Source organism: Hippopotamus amphibius, chromosome 2 (assembly GCF_030028045.1).
Source record: "Hippopotamus amphibius kiboko isolate mHipAmp2 chromosome 2, mHipAmp2.hap2, whole genome shotgun sequence".
NCBI lineage: Eukaryota > Metazoa > Chordata > Mammalia > Artiodactyla > Hippopotamidae > Hippopotamus > Hippopotamus amphibius.
In genome coordinates, this window is record NC_080187.1 from 8,758,566 (window position 1) to 8,777,113 (window position 18,548).

Sequence of the window (18,548 nt, forward strand, 5' to 3'; positions counted from 1 at the left end):
TTCCAGTCCCTTCATCACAAGATGCAGATTCACAAGTGACCTGAGGGTTCCCGTGTCCTCCAGCATGCTTGGCTCAATCTTATTTTAGTGTCCAAAACAATGACCCTGTCCCCAGCCTGTCCACTGCAGAAAGTCTAGCTCCCTCCTGGCACTTTTGGCACTTTGAAGGTTCACAAGGCAAGGAATTCACATCATTTTAAGCTCTGACTTCCTGCTCTCAGCTGTCATCCCACTACCTGCACCCCCTCCACGCCACACTCCCCGCCCCCCACTCCCCCACACCTTCTCCTTCACTTCCCCAAGGCCCCGCCACCAAACCACGTACAAGGTCTCCACTATTTCCTTCAACAGCTGTTCCCAGGCGTCACCTCCCTCCTCCAGCCCCCTGCACAACTCTCAGACCCCCTCCCCTCCAAATGATGCCGCTCTCCTGCCACGAGAAAACTGCTTGTCAGGTTTGATCTCCCTCACGTCTGGCCCTGCAATTGCCACGCGCGCCTCCGTCCACACAAGCCTTCCTGCCAGACTCGGGGAGCCGGGACCTCCTCCCAGCCCTACTGTTCCCTCTGAGAATTCACTCCACCACGTTCCCCTTTTCCCTGCTCAGGCCCCTTCCCCGGCCTATGCACACACTCTAGTCTCTCAGCTTCCGTAAAAGAAGGTCCCCCGGCCCCGGCTCTCCTTCCTGCCAGCCACACCTCCTCAAACGGAGGCCTGCTCCTTCTAACTCGGCGGCTGCTCCTCACTCACTCCCCAAGCCGCTAAATCTGGTTTCCATTCCTAGTGAGATTGCCATTGACCTCCTTCTGGCCAAATCGTTGAACACTCATCGGCCTCCTCCCAGTGCCCTCGGTGTCTGACGCTAGTGATGGCTCCGCGCAGGCTCTGCTTCCTGGGTGTCTGTGGCATCACGTGCTCCTGCTTCTCCCTGTGCCTCTTTGTTGTCACTCTGCCTCCTCCACGGTCTCCTTATCCTCCAGCAGCCTCGTGCTGCCGGTGTCTACACAGGCCTCCCTCTTTGGCTCCTGGTTTTGATTTGAACTCCGCAGATCGGCTGATAACGCAAATCTACCGCCAGCCTCTTTTCTGAGCCTGAGACCTACATATCCACCCACTGGAATGATATCTCTATCTGAACTTTCCTAAGATACCGCGAGTTCAGCTAAGGTTGAACCTGGACCCTCCTATATTTCTAGCCCTGGCTGGAGGCCTTTCTGGCCACTCAGTCACCTGGCCTGGAAGGAGGGGTCATCTTGGCTTCTCACTTGCTGTGTACACAATTGCCAAGGCCCCTAGGTCTTGTACACCTCCTCCCTGCCCATCTCTCTTGTCACCAACTGGTCTGGGTCCCCACAATTTATCTTCTTCCTGCATTCAGTCTAATCTTCTCAAATCCAACCACCATACAGATCCATGGGTGTTTGAAAATGAAAAGCTGACCATGTCATTTCCTTGCTTGAAACTGTCTGGGGCACGGTGCTCAAGCCCTGTTATACCTGGTCATTTCAGGTGATCTTAAGATCCTGATGGAAGAATAAAGGGACAAAGTAGCCAAGACAAATCTTAAGAAGAATAGTACAAGACTCGCCCTACCAGATACCGGACCAAAACACAAAACAATTGTAATGCAAACAGTCTGGAGTTGAGACGTGCGCAGAGAAATTGTTCAGTGAATCAAAAGTGGGAGCCTGGACTTGCTTCCTGGTGGTGGTGGCATTACAAGTCAGAGGAAAGGGAGGGTCTTTTCAGTACACGGGGTTAGAACCATTGGATTCCATGTGGAAAAAGATGAGATTAGAGTCCTCCTACCTTATATTAGACAAGTGGATTAATGCCATAAGTGTGAAAAGCAAAAATGCAAAACTACTGGGGGGAAAACGAGACAATCCTTATGAGCTCGGAGAAAGGAAAGAAACAAAAGGCATAAACCTAAAGAAAAAAATGAATACGTTTGATTACATTCAAGTTAAACAATTTCTGCACCAAAACAAACAAATAAAAGACAGCAAAAGCCCAAGGAACATTCTCAAGGAGGCCCCACCCCATCATACTGCCTCTCGGTGTGACTGCCTGGGCCACCTGGCCAGGTGGCAGGAGAGAGTGCTGCCAGAGCTGCTCCAGATCTTTGCTCAAAGACTTCTACCATCAGCGCGAGAATCCTTGTTCAAAACTTGCCAATCCCCCCACCTCTAGCAGGAGTGAACATACATCTTTAAGTTAAAGGGTCCAGAGATAAGAAAGGAAGCTACACACACACACACACACACACACACACACACACACAGAGAAAAAAACCAGATGGAACCAGCTGGGACCAAGATGGCAACAAATCTGACTTCCAACAGACCCTGAGTCTCGTTACATGTTGATTTTACTGCCTTAGTATATTAAATGACACAATAACCAGTGGCCAGCACCAGACAGTAAGGACAAAAAAGAATAAAAAGGGGGTGGCATCCCACTCCCTTGAAAAAGCACCGTCCCTTCCCCACAGACTAATGCATTTGCCACCCATCATTACACTCACTCCTCCTCCCTTTGTCTTTACTCTAAAATTAACTGATCTGTGAATTTAGTTCCCACTTCTCCATTCTTTGGCCATTGAATAAAGCTTGTGCTGTGTTGATCTCAGCTTCTGCTCATCATTTGCCTACTCGGACCCGAATGGATAAACACCCCCCTCCCCTCCCCTGCTCCGCTGAGACGGAGAGCTCAGGCTAAGGCTCGAGCAGGGTCCACACGACTTAAATCGGTAACAAGAAGGGGTGCCGTCTGAGGTCCCAACTCCAGCCTGCATGTGACATCCCAAGAATAGGGCTCTGACAGACCAACCCATAATAATGAAGTCAGAGAGTCGTGGCCTGGACTTCACCAGCCCTGGGAGGGTCCATGGGAGCCGGTGAGGACCGTGGCTAAGCTTTGTGTACGTGTGCATCTTCCTGTGGGGGTTCTGCACTGCCATCAGCTTCTTCGAGGCTGTCATTCTTAACCAGGACATGTTTGTATCAGAAGCATCTGGAGGATGCGTGAGAAACAGAGTTTCTTGGGCCCATCCCGGGAGGGCCTGATTTTATTGGCCTTGGGTGGGTTGGGGGTGCTGCTTTCCAGGGGATTCCGATGGGCACCCTGTGAAGAACTTCTGCTCAAAGCGTTGGAATGAAAGCAAGTTCTGTCCCAGGGGAAACATCTCATGAAGCTGCTGCAGGGAGGAAAGGCAAGTGTGGAAGCATCGGCTTTGTTTCTGTTTTGCACACATTGCTCAATAAATGAACCCATGCGGAGGGTGGAATGCGCCTTGTTTATCAGCCGCATGTACGCGGGATTACAGTCTCACTGCCTGAGTCACTCTGGCTCCCATCCTGGGTTCAGAAAGTATTTTGTAAAGGTCAGATCGCCTCGCTCCTCCTCGTGGCTTGGACTGCTGGTGTGGCGGTGTTAATCAAGGTGGTAACTGAACGCCACGCACCTGGCCCCGTGCTGTGTGCGGCGCGGCCACCAGGAGGCGAGCACTCCGAGGAGGCCCGTTTTGCAGGTAAGAGAGCCAGGGCTTCTACGTGTACCACGTGCAGGACCTGGGCCCGGGGCCACACCACTAGGCTGGTGGTGGTGAGTGGGGGCCACGTGGTGGGGGAGGAGCTCTAGTAGTTCAAAGGTCAGGCATTAGTGGAAACCTGAGGAAGGAGGAACGCAGCGACACATCTGAGGTGATAAGCAGGAGGCACTTCCTGAAGGAAGCAGGATGGATGAGGTCCAATCGCCACGCCCGAGGAAGGGAAGGGGAAGGAGACTAACATCTATTATGCACCAACTGTGTGCCAGGCTTGCATAAACACTTCGACGTCTGAGTTCAACAACTCCTGTGCACTTGATACTTTTACTACCCTCATGTGGTTGTGTTGGGGGCACACCAGGGGAGGCACACCAGGTCACGTGGCAGAGGGGTGCTGGGTCTGCTCCTTAACCAGCTGTGTGTGCAGTGAGAGGCTCCTCTGGGAACTTCCTTGGCCTCTGCTCACTCCTGACCCACTCCCTTCCCCACCTGGCTCCAGTGGTTCCTGCGTCCTGGCTCTGACCCCAGCTCGGGCTCTCCCACGCCTCCGGACGCACCCTTGGTCTCGTCCACTCAGCTCCTGACTCTGCCTCCAGGCTGAGGCCCGGATCCTCCCCACTCTTCCCGCTGCTCCGGACGGGAGGCACGCCTGGCCTCAGATGCCCCTCAACCCAGCTGAGGGCAGTCAAGGGGGCCGTGAGCAGAAGAGGCTGTGATCTCCCTGGGCCCAGGGTCAAAGCTGAGGCTGCACCGAGGGCCCTGGGTCTCGGCCACTCCCATCCCTGCATTGTGGACCAACAGCTGGGGTTTGACGCTGAGGCAGAAGAATTCCCATTCAGCTGGGACCTAGGGACGGGGGTGGCCTACCTCTGCCAGTAAAGGAAACTGCTACTGAAAGACCTCACGTTCCTGCCCCACCAGGCCTGGGGGTGGGGCACCACGTGACAGCAGCAGGGACACGTGTCTTCGGGGACCGGCTCTGAGCTGGGTGGCCGGGGAGTTTGTTTCTCCCTGTCCTCGGGGCGGGGGCGGTGACAATGAGCCGGGCTCTGGCCTGGCCTAGCAGAGTGTGGTCCCCGCTGCCCGGCCCGATATGGCACAGAGAGCTGGAAAAACTGACCACGCGGCTTGACTATCTCAGAGGATTGCTCTATTTTTCCTCAGCATAATTTTTCCATGAATAATCTTTAAGTGGCTGTTTCTTTAGCAGTTTTATTGGAACATATGAGAACTGACAGTCACTGGGGAACAAGATATCATGAAAGAAATCTGGTTTTCATTACATTTCTCTCAAGAAACCAACATGCTGCCCAACAGACCACTCATTGATGGGAAGAGAAAAGAGCACAGGGCCCTCTAACAACGGCTCTGGAGTGGACAGGATTAAGGGTGATGACTGGAGACAGCAAAGAACGTGGGATCCAGAGGCAGGCAAGCCTGGGCTCCCGCTGGTACCCACCACCTCCCGGCTGAGTGACCTTGGGCGAGCCACCTCGCACCTCTGAGCCTGGATGCTGTGTCTGCAGGATGGGGGTAGCCTCCCTCCTTCCTCAACAATAGCCGGGCCGGGTGCGGCCCTGCCACTCTGAGTTAGAGGGCTGATGTTCTGCCTTCCTGGATTACAGTCACGTGGGGACAGACAAGCCACCGGAAAATTACAGCCAGGAAAGACACATGCTTTGATAGGAAACATAAATAAATACGCTGACAGCGATAACTACTTTGATCGAATAACGACCATGACCATAATGGTAGTGCCGACGGTAATGGCTGAGGTTCATCGAGCATCTACAAGGGGCCAGACATGGTGCTAAATGTTCTGTACACAGGAGCTGATGTAAGCTTCACAGTAACACTGCCTCACAGGCACTGCTGACATCTCAATGTTGTGACATGGGACCCGTGGTCGGAAGGGTTAAGGAGCTTGCCCGGGCAAGGGGCTGGTGAGCAGTGGAGCCGTGATCTGGGCACCTGAGAACACAGGAAGGTCAGAGAGGACCCGGAGGGTGTGACCTCTCGATCGGCGCAGGAGCCCCAGCAGGCGCAGCCGCACAGGCAGAAGGAGCAGCGTGAGCAATGCCCCAAGACGACAGACACGGGACCTACTCGAGAAACTGCAGGGAGCCAGCCTGGCTGGAGAGCTGAGGGCGGCGAGAGAGAGAGTGTGTGTGTGTGTGTGTGTGTGTGTGTGTGTGTGTGTGTGTGTGTGTGTGGCCAGGCTGGGCCTGGGAGTGACATGCTCAGTTGTGCACCCTAGAAAGCTCACTGTGGTCAAGACCACAGGCTGGGAAGGAGAGTAGTGAGCCAGAGGTGTCTAGGAGGTGGGCTGGGGGCTGCGGTGTGAGGGGGATTTGGGGTAACCCTCGGTGGAGGCTGGTGCCGTTCACTCAGGAGGGAGCAGGCTTGGGGGCTGGTGAGAAGCTCGGTTTGGGGGTGACGTCTGGGGCCTCTGGGTAGGTGGGTGTGGTGCTCCAGAGACATGGCGGCCGGGGGCAGGTGTGCAGGACTTGTAAGTGCAGGGGTGCGTGGAGCCCCTGGAGTGGGCGGGACAGTCCAGGCTGTAAGCTCAGTGGTGCTGTTGGGAGGCGGGCGAGGCCTGGCACAGAGGCAGGAAGCCAGTGCTCGTGGGATGAGAAGAGAAAGGCTAAAAAGGAACGTGTGTAAAACCAGGCTCAATAGAACACATATTTGAGAAAATGATCATTTAAAATTCACGAGGACAGTGATCTTGTGCTTTGCTCGCAATTCTACAGGAAGGTGGCTCAGAAGCGAGGAACTACTTTGTCTTCAGCAGCCCCTGGCCTCAGCTGTCATGTCCTCCTCTCAGGGGCGGCCTTGCCTGGCCGGCCAGCCAGCACCAGGACACTGCTGGGACCCAGAGGCCTCTTCTACCCACCCATGTGGACCATAGCAGACAAGCCTGAAGCACCCCAGAAACGACCTCCTGTTCACTCTGTACGTTTCTCTGGGAAAAGAGAGAGAGAAATGGAGGGAAAGAACTGCTGGTCTGCTCCCACCCTCAGGGGTTAAATTGGACACTGCCGAGGGCTTTCCTTGAGATGCAGGACCCAGCCCCTCACAGAATTCTCATCTCTGAGTACTCACAAAAGAGGCAGCAACCCCACCTCCTGGGCACATGCAGCCTGTGCCCGGCCTCCACGGCGCCCATCCATTTGAAACTAAGCAACTGTGTGTGGTTTGCCTGACTCTCCATCCCCACCCCCACCAGCCCTGGGAGGCGGGAGCTGTGTCCCCAGTGCCCAGCACAGGGCTGGGCGAGCAGTCAGAGCACCAGCCGGGTGTGCCGAATGGCCGGCGCGGTGCCCATGGCTGCAGAGAAGTCGGCTCTGAGGAGGGAGGACACGTGGCCGGGATGGGGAGCCTCGTTCCCACGGGTGCCGGCAGCATCGGAGCGACCCTGCCCTGGGTCGGCAGTGCCCGATTGGAGCAGCCTGGCAGCCCTGCTGCTGCTCTCGGGGCTGCGCTCCAAGTCTCACACGTTGGAAATTAATGGGAGGCAGCTGTGTCGGAGGGAAACTACTCAATCTGGAGTCACAAGACTTGCGTTCCGGTCCAGCCTCTGCCTGGGCTGAGCTGGGAGCCCATGATCCAGTCTCCTCGGGCTCTGAGCCTCCGCTCCGTCCCTGGAAACTCAGATGACAGCTGCCACGATCTGGAGCCATCAAGAGCACCGCCCTGAGCGTCTGGGGCTCAGGTCCCACTTTCGCCCGATTCCAAGGGGTTCTGTGTCTCTCAGTTTCTTTCCTGCGCGGGCTGAGAGCCCTGTTCCCAGGCCGGGGCCCTCCCCCTCTCTGCCAGAGCCCTGAGGCCCTCCAGGCCCCGGGGGCCCCTCTGCACAGAGAGTCTGTTTGTGTTGAAAGCCTTCTCTGGCCAGGTTTCATGGTGGGGCCTGGGAGCCGGTGACTTTTACATTCACACGCGTTCTTTGTTTCTCATACGTGCAGCTCTTGCGGGTCCTTACTGCGAGTCAGGCTCTATCTCACACTCACTCACTTTGCCCTGGGTCACCTCCTTCTGAACAGTGGCATCCGATCACCCCTCAACTGTGGTGAGGCCCAGATGCTTTCTCCTGTGAGCCAGTGGCTCTGATACCTAGGCCACAGCAGATGGCAGGTTTGAGTCTTGGCTCTTCTGCTTGACCTTGATGTCACAGGGTACTAAGGTGCGAGACTTCCAGGACAAAGCAGATGTGAACTCTGGGGTAAACTGGCTCCCAGGGTCTTGAGCCCCTCACTAGGGGCCCCTACCCACTCTGAGCATATAAGAGGGCGGGGGGGGGGGAGTCTCTGCCCTTCACCCGTGGGGTGCTCTCTCACTCTCCTCAACCACAGTGAGGGGTCTCCAGGCCACTCGAGGAGCTTGTGATATGTCCCCCAGCAGCTGGGAGATCCAGGGGACTCCCAGTGCCTCACTCAGGCCTGATGCCCACATGGCTGCAGCCAGAGGACAGTGGTGGCCACGAGGGTTCGCTGTCCTCAAAGGTCCGTCGGGACCAGGACAGGCGTGGCCTCCCATGGACCAAGGTGGCTCTTGTGAGGAGAGCTGGCATGGAGCGGAGGGTGTGCAGGGACCCTAAGCAGCAAGAAGCTGGCGGTGGGCACAGACTGAGGGGCCATGCAGCAGCCCCCAGAATAAGTGTGCATCTGCCTGGGCCAGGGGGCCTGCGGAATCTGCAAAACCCACGGCAGTGCCCGTGAGGGAAGCAGCACCTGGAGTCGGCACCGCACCCACACCATTCTCGGTACCCAGACCCTGCAGTGAGCAAGCCGGAGAAGGAGGAGAAATGCCCAGGGAGGGAGGGGGGCCAACACCCTTCCTGTCTCATCACAGGTGGTCAGGCCCCAGCTGGGCAAGGGAAGGAGCGTTAATTCCAAAGCGGGTTTGGAGTCTTACACAGAACCAGCCTTCTAAGGACCACGCTGGGACAGCATGCCACTCAAGGTGCCTGTGGGAGACACCTGGAGTGTCTTCCCAGGTGGGTGACTTCCGAGGTGGGTCACACAGATGCCATGAGGCTTTGGGGACATCAGCTCTGGGGGAGCCATGCTATGCAGGAGTTTGATGACCCTGAGGCCACCATACGGGGGGGAAGCCCAGGCCACACAGGAGGCCACGTGCACCTTTGGGTTCTGCCCCGGCTAACAGCCAGCACCACGCACGTCCAAATGGTTCCAGCCCCCTGCATCACGTCCCCCTCAGCCTTCACGTCTCTCCAGCTGAGACCCCAGATACCACAGAGCAGAGACAAGCCACTCCGGCCGTTCCCTGTTCAAATTCCTGACCCACAAATCTCTGCGTGTAACAAAATGGTCACTTTGTGCCACGAGGTCCTCGGGTGGTGGGTTATGTGGCTGCAGTACCTGGCCCAGCTGGTGAGTGGTGAGCAGGAGCTGAGGTGAGGGCCCACTGGCCCCCTGTCCAGTGTTCTGTTGGCTGTCATGCTGTCCCTCCATCAGGCCAGCGTCCGAGCCTGCCTGTGAGGGCCAGGAGCTAACATTCTTGAGTGGTTAAGTGCGTGCCAGGCACTACTTAAGGGCTTTTCTGGCCCAGCCTCAGCCCCGTGAAGTAAGCCTACGTGAAGTATTTATTCCTATTCCCATTTCACCAGTAAGAAAACCGAGGCTCAGAGGCACTATGCCAATTGCCCAAGTTCCCAGAGCTGGGAAGTTCTGGAGCTGGGCCGCGCACTCAGGTCTGCCTGACTCCAAAATGGGGTTTTTACCCGCTGGGCAACAGAACAAGGAAGACAGAAAGGTGTGTTGGAGAGCAGTCCTGAAGGCACAGAAACCTGCGGCCCAGGCTGAGGTTTTCCATGGACTTGCTTTGCTGCCAAGGAATCTTCAGAGAAAACCTGTCAGTTGGTTCAGCCACGTGGAGGCGGGGCTCACGGGATCTGGAAATGTCTTCACCGGTTCCAAGGCACACACAAACATCACTTGCCCTCTCTTGGGGTCAACGTTCTTTATGATTTTTGCTCTCCAGGAAAATATTAGTTCATTTATATAAACTAAACATTACATATGGGGGGAAATGGAAAACGTGGCATTCCTGGCCTTTTTTCTCCCCAGACCAGAAACGGAGAAGGTTTCTCCACTTCCTTTCTCACAGTCTGTCCATCTGTTGGTGCAGAGCTGCTGGCATAGCTGTTCCCCGGGGGTGGAGACTGGGGTGCAGGGCATCGCAGGGACGGAGGGTGCAGCTCGGGGACCACCTCGACACTAACGGAGGCCCCGGAGACCTGAGACCAGGGCTGCTCCCGATGCAGAGCCAGCGTCTCCCGTGCGGGGCCGGTGAGCTGGGAGGGAAGCAGGCGCAGCCGCAGAGAGGGGTCAAGGTGCACACGCTGCCCTCCTGGGGCTCCTGTGCCCCCCTGGCCCCTCACACCTTCCCCCGCCGGCCTCCCCCACTAAAGCATGAATGGAGCCCAAGAGCACAGGTCTTCGCCGGGCCTGGCTCACACTCGGCCCTGGCATGTGAAGCCCTGAGTGGACAGATGCCTCTTGGGGCCTTTGCTCAGCAGGTGTGAGGGTGCCTGCTGGCTGGAAAGAGCCCAGAGCTGTAGCCCCGGCCCCGCCTCCCGAGGAGCTGAGGGAGGCTGCGTTCCTCCCATTCCTGGGACTGCAAGAGGCACATTCCTGTCCCCGGATCTGGTCGGGCTCCTGCCAGGCAGTCCAGCCCAACTGCCAGAGACAGAAGGCCTCCCTGGAGCTGCCCTCTGGTCCCGCCCCCCCCCCTCCACAGGACCCCACGGGCCCCCTCTGTCTACAGGCCGAGGGTGAGAAGCTGGGACCACTGAGTGCGTCTGAAGCCTTCCAGACGTTCCCTGGCCCTCTGGTGATCAATGAAAACCTTAACATCCTGCTTCCAGGCTGGAGCCAGGGATTTGGAAAGTCAGTGCAGACACTCCTGGGCACTGGGGTCTGCCGGCCTCAGCACTTCTCTGGGAGGAGGGCGGACTCAGCAGGCAGCCCAGGAACCAGGTGCCCACAGGGCCTGGCCAGGAGCCCAGGACCAAGCGCCCTGGATGCCAGGCTCTGGGAACCCTGGGCTGGTGGGGAAGGCAGACACGGTACAGAGAAGCACAGATAACTGTCTCGTTTCCATGGGGAAGCGCCGTGACGTATGGAGAGCAGCAAGAGGCTATAACGAAAGGTCGGCAAACTCTGGGAAAGGCCAGGTAGTGGATGTTTTAGGCTCCGCAGGCCGTCAGGTCTCTTTCCCAACTTCACCTCTGCCGCTGCAGCGAGCAAGCAGCCCCAGCCAATGTGCCCACGGCTGCGTGGGGCTGTGCTCCGGTATGAACCAGGGTGGGCTGCCTTAGGGCCATGGCATGCCCCTCGCCCCCGGTGTAACAGGGGGCCTGACCTGGTTGGGAGGTGGGGGGACAGGGTGGAGGAAAGGCTTCCCAAAACTGAGTGATGATTCAGTGACAGAGGTAGAATCACAGTATTGACACTATCATCCTAACAAGATTACACTTGATGAGTGTGTTGTGTGTGTCAGGCACTTGCTAAGTGTTTTACACACATGTGATCTCAATAAGTTCTCACAACAATTCTCTGTGGGAGGTATTATTAGGCCCACTTTACAGAGGGAGAAATTGAGGCTTGGCGGCTATGCCAACCCTTCAGATGCATCCTTCGCTCTGCTTGGTGCCTGTGGGAGGCTGACACCAGAGAGGCATCTCTTGGCTCCCTCACCTCAGGCCCCCAACTGGGTTTGGCCGATGGGAGGCTCCGGCAGCAGATGGGGTGGGAGGGTGGAGGAGAGGGAGGTCAGGGCATTTTTTTCTCCCCCCTCCCTCCTGCTTCACCCTCCGCTACCACGGCTCCTGCCAAGCTGACCGTCCTCTGCGGCTCAGCACTTGCTGGAGTTGGTAACATTTTTTCTTCCCCAGGTCCTCCAGCCTAGGAGCTGTGGGGGCCTTGCTGTCCTTTGTGTGAAGTATTTATTCCTATTCCCATTTCACCTTCATCAAGTCTCTTCCTGTGAGTCATCGGGGGCAATTCTGTTTCCTGCCATGAGTCTGACTGCTGCTAGAGGTTAGCTAACTTGCTGGCTTCTCACGGCTAATACACAACGGAGCCAGGAGGAGGTGATGGGGGATGGGATGGAAGGAGAGTCAGCCTGAACCTTGAAGAGGCTGGACCGGGGGCGGGGTCCCGACTCCGGTACTGGATTTCATCATAGGCAGGGGTCAGAATTGAAAGCAGCTCCTCTTTTCCTGCCCCGGGACTCAGCGAGTGGTCTGGTTCTGGAGGCCCCTGGTTAGCAGTATTAGTTTTCTGCGCCTGAATCGTGTCTACAACCTGGGGTACTGGGAGATGACTCCTCTAGCATATCTAGAGGGTAGAAAGTGTGGCCGTGGGGACTTTTTGGCACCTGGGGAAGGCCAGAGATGTGGTCATCCTGTTAAGGTGTATTAACCAGGTAGGGTGCAGAGGCCTTTTATTCAAACTGATTGGGAGGTGACTCAGAAGGGCAGAGCACTTCGTACTGGAGCCCACTCTCTGCCCCAGAATTCTGGCATTCACTCCTGGACAAACAGTCTTGAGTGGTTAGCATTTCCTGTTGTTCCTCCTGTGGCCCTAAACGATTGCTTTAGAAACCTGCGGCTACTTCCTACATCCCTCTGATGGGATCCCTGCCCCTGTCCACCCCCCACCCAAGGTCAGGTGTAGGTGAGCAACCAGAAGGAACACGGCTGACTGAGTGGTGGCAGGTCCTAGAACACGGGCAGAGCTGAGAAGGCAGAGACAAGACCAGTGCCAGGAACTTCCCTCCTGGCACCTCTGCTGGTGGGTCACCTGCCACATGTGGAAGGCAGATCTGGCAGGAGATGTGGGAGGGGTGTGGGAGGAGACTGGAAGATATTTTCATATTAGGCTCATGGAACCCTGTGAAAACCAAGCTTAGGCCAGGACTCTGACTGTCTCCTGAGGTATGGACAGCAGCACCCCCAAGGCTGTGTGGATCAACCAGTGTCTCCCTCTGCTAAGTTACTGTGGGACCCCCAGGGGGACTAGAGGCAGAATCCAGCCTGCACACTAGAGCCAGGAGGGGCTGGGAAAGGTAAGGAGCCTGGAGAAAACCCTGGGAGTCAGGGCAGAGGCCTTACTTGGTGGGGCTAGTGGGAGGCTGTTTCACTGTGTCTTGCGGCTCTGCGGTCCTGAGGCCAGCAGCACTGCTGCACTGGCCTGGCTCCAGAGGTGGGAGAGAGTGGCTAGAGCAGGTCAACAGGCTGGGGGTGCCACGACACCAGGCAGCAGCCTGCAACAGCCACCCTCTCACCAAGCACTCACTGTCAGACTCTACAATGCGTGCCTTCCAAATATCATTTCAATTTTGATATTCCAGCAGCTATGGACTGGAAGACTTATTATCCCCATCTTATGAGTAAGGAAACTGAGGCCCAGAGCGTGTAAAGTTGCTTGTCCAAGATTGCAGTGGTCTAGAACCCAGGTTGGTGTCACCAAGCTCAAACCAGGAGGAGGAAGTACAGTCAGACCCCCGTCCCCAATCTGGTCCCTCCCCGGGCAGCAGCAGAGATCAGTCCCAGTGACGAGAGTTTGGTTGGAATACAGATGAGAGGAAACTGTCACAGAGATGACTCGGAAGCAGCTAAACCGTGCATGCACGAGCAGAGCGCGTTAAAGCGTGACCTTGCCTGGGTGGCACAGCCCTGAAAGGTGAGAGTGAGTACCACCTCCCTCTTGTGGATGAGGCCGCTGAGGATCAGAGAGATAAAGTGACAAAGCTGGAAACGGCACAGCTCGGATTTGACGTCAAAGTCTGGGCCCCTAATCTCTCGGGGACACTCTGTGTGTCCCAAATATGTGAACAAAACTGATGCCCCAGGAAGGGGAGCCATCTGTGTGTGGTGGGACCAAATACACCCGGCATCTCGTACACCTCTCCCCCCTGGGGCTCGTCAACCCGAGCCTGGGCAGTGGCCCTGATGACAAGGGTCCAGGTGACCTAGAGAAGGTCCAAGGGTTTTCTCTGCACTGTGCATGGCCCCCGGCCCTGATCTTGCCTCTCTTGGGTCTCAGGCTCTTCCAGGAAGCCCAGCCCAGAGGCGCCCCACAGGGGCCCCATGTGATAGCAGCCTGGGCAGGCTGTGAGCAGGCATGCTGAGTCTGCTAGCCTGCAAACCGGACTCTGGCCTTTGGCTCCACAGGCAAGGCCAACCCTGGCAGCCACCTTTGGGCTGTTGGCGAGGTGGCTACAATACCTGCAAGATCTTCCTTGGAAGAGACCAGTCTCGGGGAGTTGCTTCCTGGTTCAATTCTGAGCGAGAGTCTGGAAACAAAGATTTTCAAAAGATTAGATGGGCTCTGGTGTGTCAGAGGGGGAGCGAACATATGCATGCTTGGAACTGAGAAACTGGACTGCTGCTAAGGGCTATTACAGTCACAGAACCCAGAATACTGTGAGGTCTGCTCCAGATCACAGCCACTTCCTCCCAAGGTCCCCAGGGGATTTCCGTGACCAAGACATAGTGGTTAAGGAAGACAGAGTAAACAGTGTAACCATGGCCCATCATCTGCTGGGCATAGACGTGTTCCTTCTCCAGACGACGCTATGAACTAGGAACCCCATCCCCGCCGGGTAGATGAAGAAATTGAGGAGCAGCCAGGTTAATCTTCCCCAAGAATCACGGGGCTAACAAGTGGCCGAGCAGGGGATCAGAGCTATCTGACCCCTGATTAAACCAGTGTGTTTAATCATTACATCGCACTTTCTCTCAGATGCCCCCAGAGAGGAACGATGCAATGGTTATCACTATTTTTGAAAAGCATCGAGGGACGTCCCTGGCGGTTGAGGGGCTGAGACTCAGCGCTTCCACTGCAGGAGGTGCAGGTTTGATCCCCGGTCGGGGAACTAAGATCCTGCATGCCGTGTGGCGCAGCCAAAAAAAACAAAAACAAACAAAAAAAACCCAAGCATCTATGAAGAACTTCTACGTGAGAATGATAAGAGTGCAGCCAGATGCCAGACTCTCCCTCACCCAACAAAACCAACAAACAATTATAAAGGCTCGGGAGTAAAAGAACTCACCAGCTGCTACTCAACAAGGAAGGGGCATAAACTGAAGCCATGAACTTCAAACATGTGTAGCCAAGAAAAGAAAAAGAGGATGCTGCAGCCTGACCAAGAGTTGTAACACGGCGCGGCTCCTGTCTTGCTCTCTGAGACTGCTCAGTGGGTCTGAGTGGGAGTCCTTACCTTTCCCTCTCCTGACCCGCTCCAGATTCTGGAGAGAAACGGACGGAGTGGGAGGACAGTGTGGCAGATATTCTGATGGAAATGAAAGCTCCATGGTGGTGGTGGTGGGGGGGGGTGATTTGAAAGCTGAGGGTATCCCTTTCTGGAATGGAATGCAGCCCCCAACGAGGTGGAGGAAACCCTTGCTCCTGCCTCCATAGAGCCTGAGCCCTGCGTCCTCCCCAGGTCGCACAAGAGGGCAGAGACTGAGAACCCCTTGGGCTGACAGCACAGCAGGAGGCAAACCAGCCCATCCGATGGAGGCCTCCCTCCATCAGAGCCGTGGAACATGCATATGAAGCCTCTCACAGGGGAGCAAGACGAAAACAAACGGTGTGGGAAACTAGCACACGTCCTCTCAGAAAAAGGGAAAGAGGAAGGAAGAGGGCGCTGTCCAGATTGCTCGGCCCAGAAGACAGCCCAAGGAACACATGGAACAACACCCCCCACATCCCCTCCCTCCCCGCCCCACGTGCGTTAGAACACGGGTTGAATAAAACGAAACCTGAAAAATGAGATGAGAACACAAACGAGTTAAGATGAAAGGGGATACTGGAGACCTAGGGGAACAAATCAATGACTGAAACAAGAGAGGACCGAAGGAATACCAGAGTAGAAACAGACCATCCCAGCGACTGCCGATGAAAAAGATGGAGATTACAGCTATTAGAAGGAAGCTGATGGGTTTGGAAGGCAGAGAGCATCCAATATATGGGTTCCTGGAATGCTGGAAAGAGAAAAGCCAAGAAGTGACACAGAAGAAGCAAAGATAGAAACCAAAAGAAATCCTCTGTAATGAAGAAAAAGCGTACCCTGCTCCAGGGAAATCTGGTGTACAACCCTCCACTCGGAGGCATTCCCCTTATGTAGCCTTTGAACTCCACGAGTTCTTTACCCACCAGGTAGACAAAACAAGTCACTTACAAGAGGGAAAAAACCAGACTGGCTTAAGACTTGCCTACAGCAGCATGCAGCGCCAGAAGGCAGCGGCACAGGCTCTGTGCGTCCTGAGCGAGGGAAGCAAAGGAGGTCAGCGAGTCAGATACAGATGCTTTCATGAAAGAGGCCAGAGCGCGTAGGACTTGCGAAAAACTTCTTCATGATGAAACCCGGCTAAATAAGGGACTGATTTAAAATAAAGACTCCAGGAATGGAGAAGCGACAGGTGGTAAGAATTGAAAATGTTTCAGAACACTAAACAGTAGGAATTATGATTCCTGAACGTGATGTGTATGTTATAAACTTGGATGATGTAGAAATAAGAAGATAACTAACAAGGAGCTAGAAGATGGTGCAGGGGAGGTGAAGCGGGGGGCTTGCTAACAATCTCATCTTTCACGACCAGAGTCAACAGACCCTGCTCACCATGGAAATCTAGTTAAAACAGAACCTAGGGACTCCCACCTCTTCATGTTTTTCCTGACCTCTTTTGTTAATCTGAGAAGGCTTTTTTAGGAAATAATATCTCCTGTGGTGGAGGAATATTTATTTGAAGAGCAGCAACTCCTTATGTTTTATTTCAGTTCCTCTTTCTGGTTAAAGTAAAAGTTAATACTTTTAATTAAAAATAGCAAGTGCAGTATAATCCAATTATAATAAATTCTATTCTTATGTCCATGCATCTACCCATCCTTCTCCACGTATATATATATGTACTTTTTTAAAATAAGAACTTTTACTGAGATATAATTGGCATACAATAAACTGCATATATTTAAAGTGTACAGTTTGATATTTTTTTCTTATTAGTAATGTATATATGGCAGTCCCAATCTCCCAATATATGTACTTTCTATGCATAGAAAAATGTCCACGATAATGTTCATTTAATGCCAACAGTCATGCTTTCTAAATGGTAGGAATTTGGGCAACTTTTCTTAAATAAAATAAAATAGACTAAAGGCTGAAGAAAACAAAGCACTGGTTGGGCTCCTTGGGGCAATGTCTCCAAAGCAGGTGGGGGCAACGTTGTCAAGGTAAGAGCTGAGCCTGCCACCTCTGGGGTGGGGACCGAGGCTCCCAGGCTGAGTTGGGCCGTGGAGTGTGGGCTCCTCAAGCACAGTCACAAGCCCTGCGCGTCCCGTGTCACTCAGAGCCAGGGCCTTCCTGGGAAGGGACCTCCTCAGTGGTCTGGGCCCCGGGGGCGAGAACGCAGCCTTCCTCCCTGGGTTTGTCCGCCTGGACCACAACAAAGGGCCTCTGTGAAACCCAGGCATTAAGTGCTGGGGGTGTTCAACGTCCTTCAGAATGGAAGGAGTAATTACTCATGATCTGCAGCTTGTCCACGGATTATCTCATGGTCAGAAGTATTTATAGACCATTTTTCTCCTTAAAGGATATGGGTGTTAATGAAAAACTACTGTCTCTTTAATCTCATTATTGGCACATGAATGGAAAATATTATCCCAGAACCTAAATGGGAATAATTTCCCACTCCGGGGTACTCTTCTTAGGAACAGCAAATGCTTTGTGAGTAAAAGTGAGTAATTTGTGGCAAACATAATTTTAATGGTAATCTCTGGCCTTTATTTGCTGTTATGATTACATAACAGATTAAAATTTATTATATTCTATTTTAACAAAATGTTGTACAATAACAAATGAAGACATTGTTTATGTTCCTAAAGATAGCCTGTCATTAGGACCAGGTGGGAAGCGTTGAAAAAGCACAAATTTCCAGACCAGGACATTCCCCACCCCCACCCCCCACCGCCTCATCTGGATGGCTAGAAGGCTTCCTAGGTGTCTCTGACCAATAGCCAGGGCTGAAATCCACTCCGGAAGAGCTGGCAGGTGTGGAGCTACTTGAACAACCATTCCCAAGGTCTTGGTGAGTGAAAAGGGGTAACCTGGAGGTGTCCCTAGTGGCCACAGTTTTCTACAGTTTTCAGTGACTTAGATGAACACCAAATCATCAAGCTGATCAAATCTTTAGACACAAAACTGGAAGAGATTTAAAAATATATTGGATAGCAGGATTCGAAGTGTTCACGTATGGTTTACTGGAAGCAACCAATGAGATGAGATTTAAAAGAATACATGTAAAGTTGACGTTTAGGGGGAAAATGATCAACTACAAGATGGCTGAGACCTGCCTCCACACATCAGGCCATGTGAAAATTCCTGAGGCGCTTAGCTGACCTCAAGCTCAACGTGAGCCAAGAAGACATCCAACCAATATGGCAGCAGACTCAACAGGAAAAATCCTCCTCCTCCTCTAAATACACAGAAATGCTGGATAAATTCCCAGCTGCCAAAAATGAAGAAAGAACTGAAAGCCAGAACAGGTGAGTGCAAGATGAGCCCAAAGAGCCCGCAGGGGTCTTCATGGGAACTGGGTCTATTCTATACGGGCTGCATGGGATGGAGACAGGGCCTCAGCCAGCGCCAGATGGCAGGAGTCCAGCAGTAAGTGGGGCCCCAGGGAGCTGCCTCGTGCATGAAACAGGCTCTCGGAGAACTCCGTTTGGCAGCCTGGAGATAAGGCTAGAAAGCTGACCTTCTGCTCACTACTGTGAGAGGGGGAGTCACTCGTGAGAACCTGGAGCACTAAGCCTGCACCACACACAGCTGTGGAGCCCAAATTCACACTCCCCACTCAAAAAGCCACACTGAGAAGTTGACAGAACACCCTCCTCGGTCCGGTGGAGCCTGTGGGTCTGGAGCAGGTGGCAGGAGACACTTAGCAGCCCTGTTGTGGGCTCTGTGG

General features: G+C 54.3%; 1 protein-coding gene across 3 annotated transcripts in view; it reads right to left on the minus strand.

Moving 5' to 3' along the window:
- Positions 1 to 18,548, minus strand: part of RALGPS1 (Ral GEF with PH domain and SH3 binding motif 1) — a 266,004-nt gene that overhangs the window by 25,426 nt on the left and 222,030 nt on the right. For all 3 annotated transcript variants that reach the window (XM_057721461.1, XM_057721459.1, XM_057721460.1), the window contains one exon: positions 13,806 to 13,873. In XM_057721461.1, coding sequence (XP_057577444.1) covers positions 13,806 to 13,873 — 68 coding nt within the window. The remainder of the gene's footprint in view (positions 1 to 13,805; positions 13,874 to 18,548) is intronic.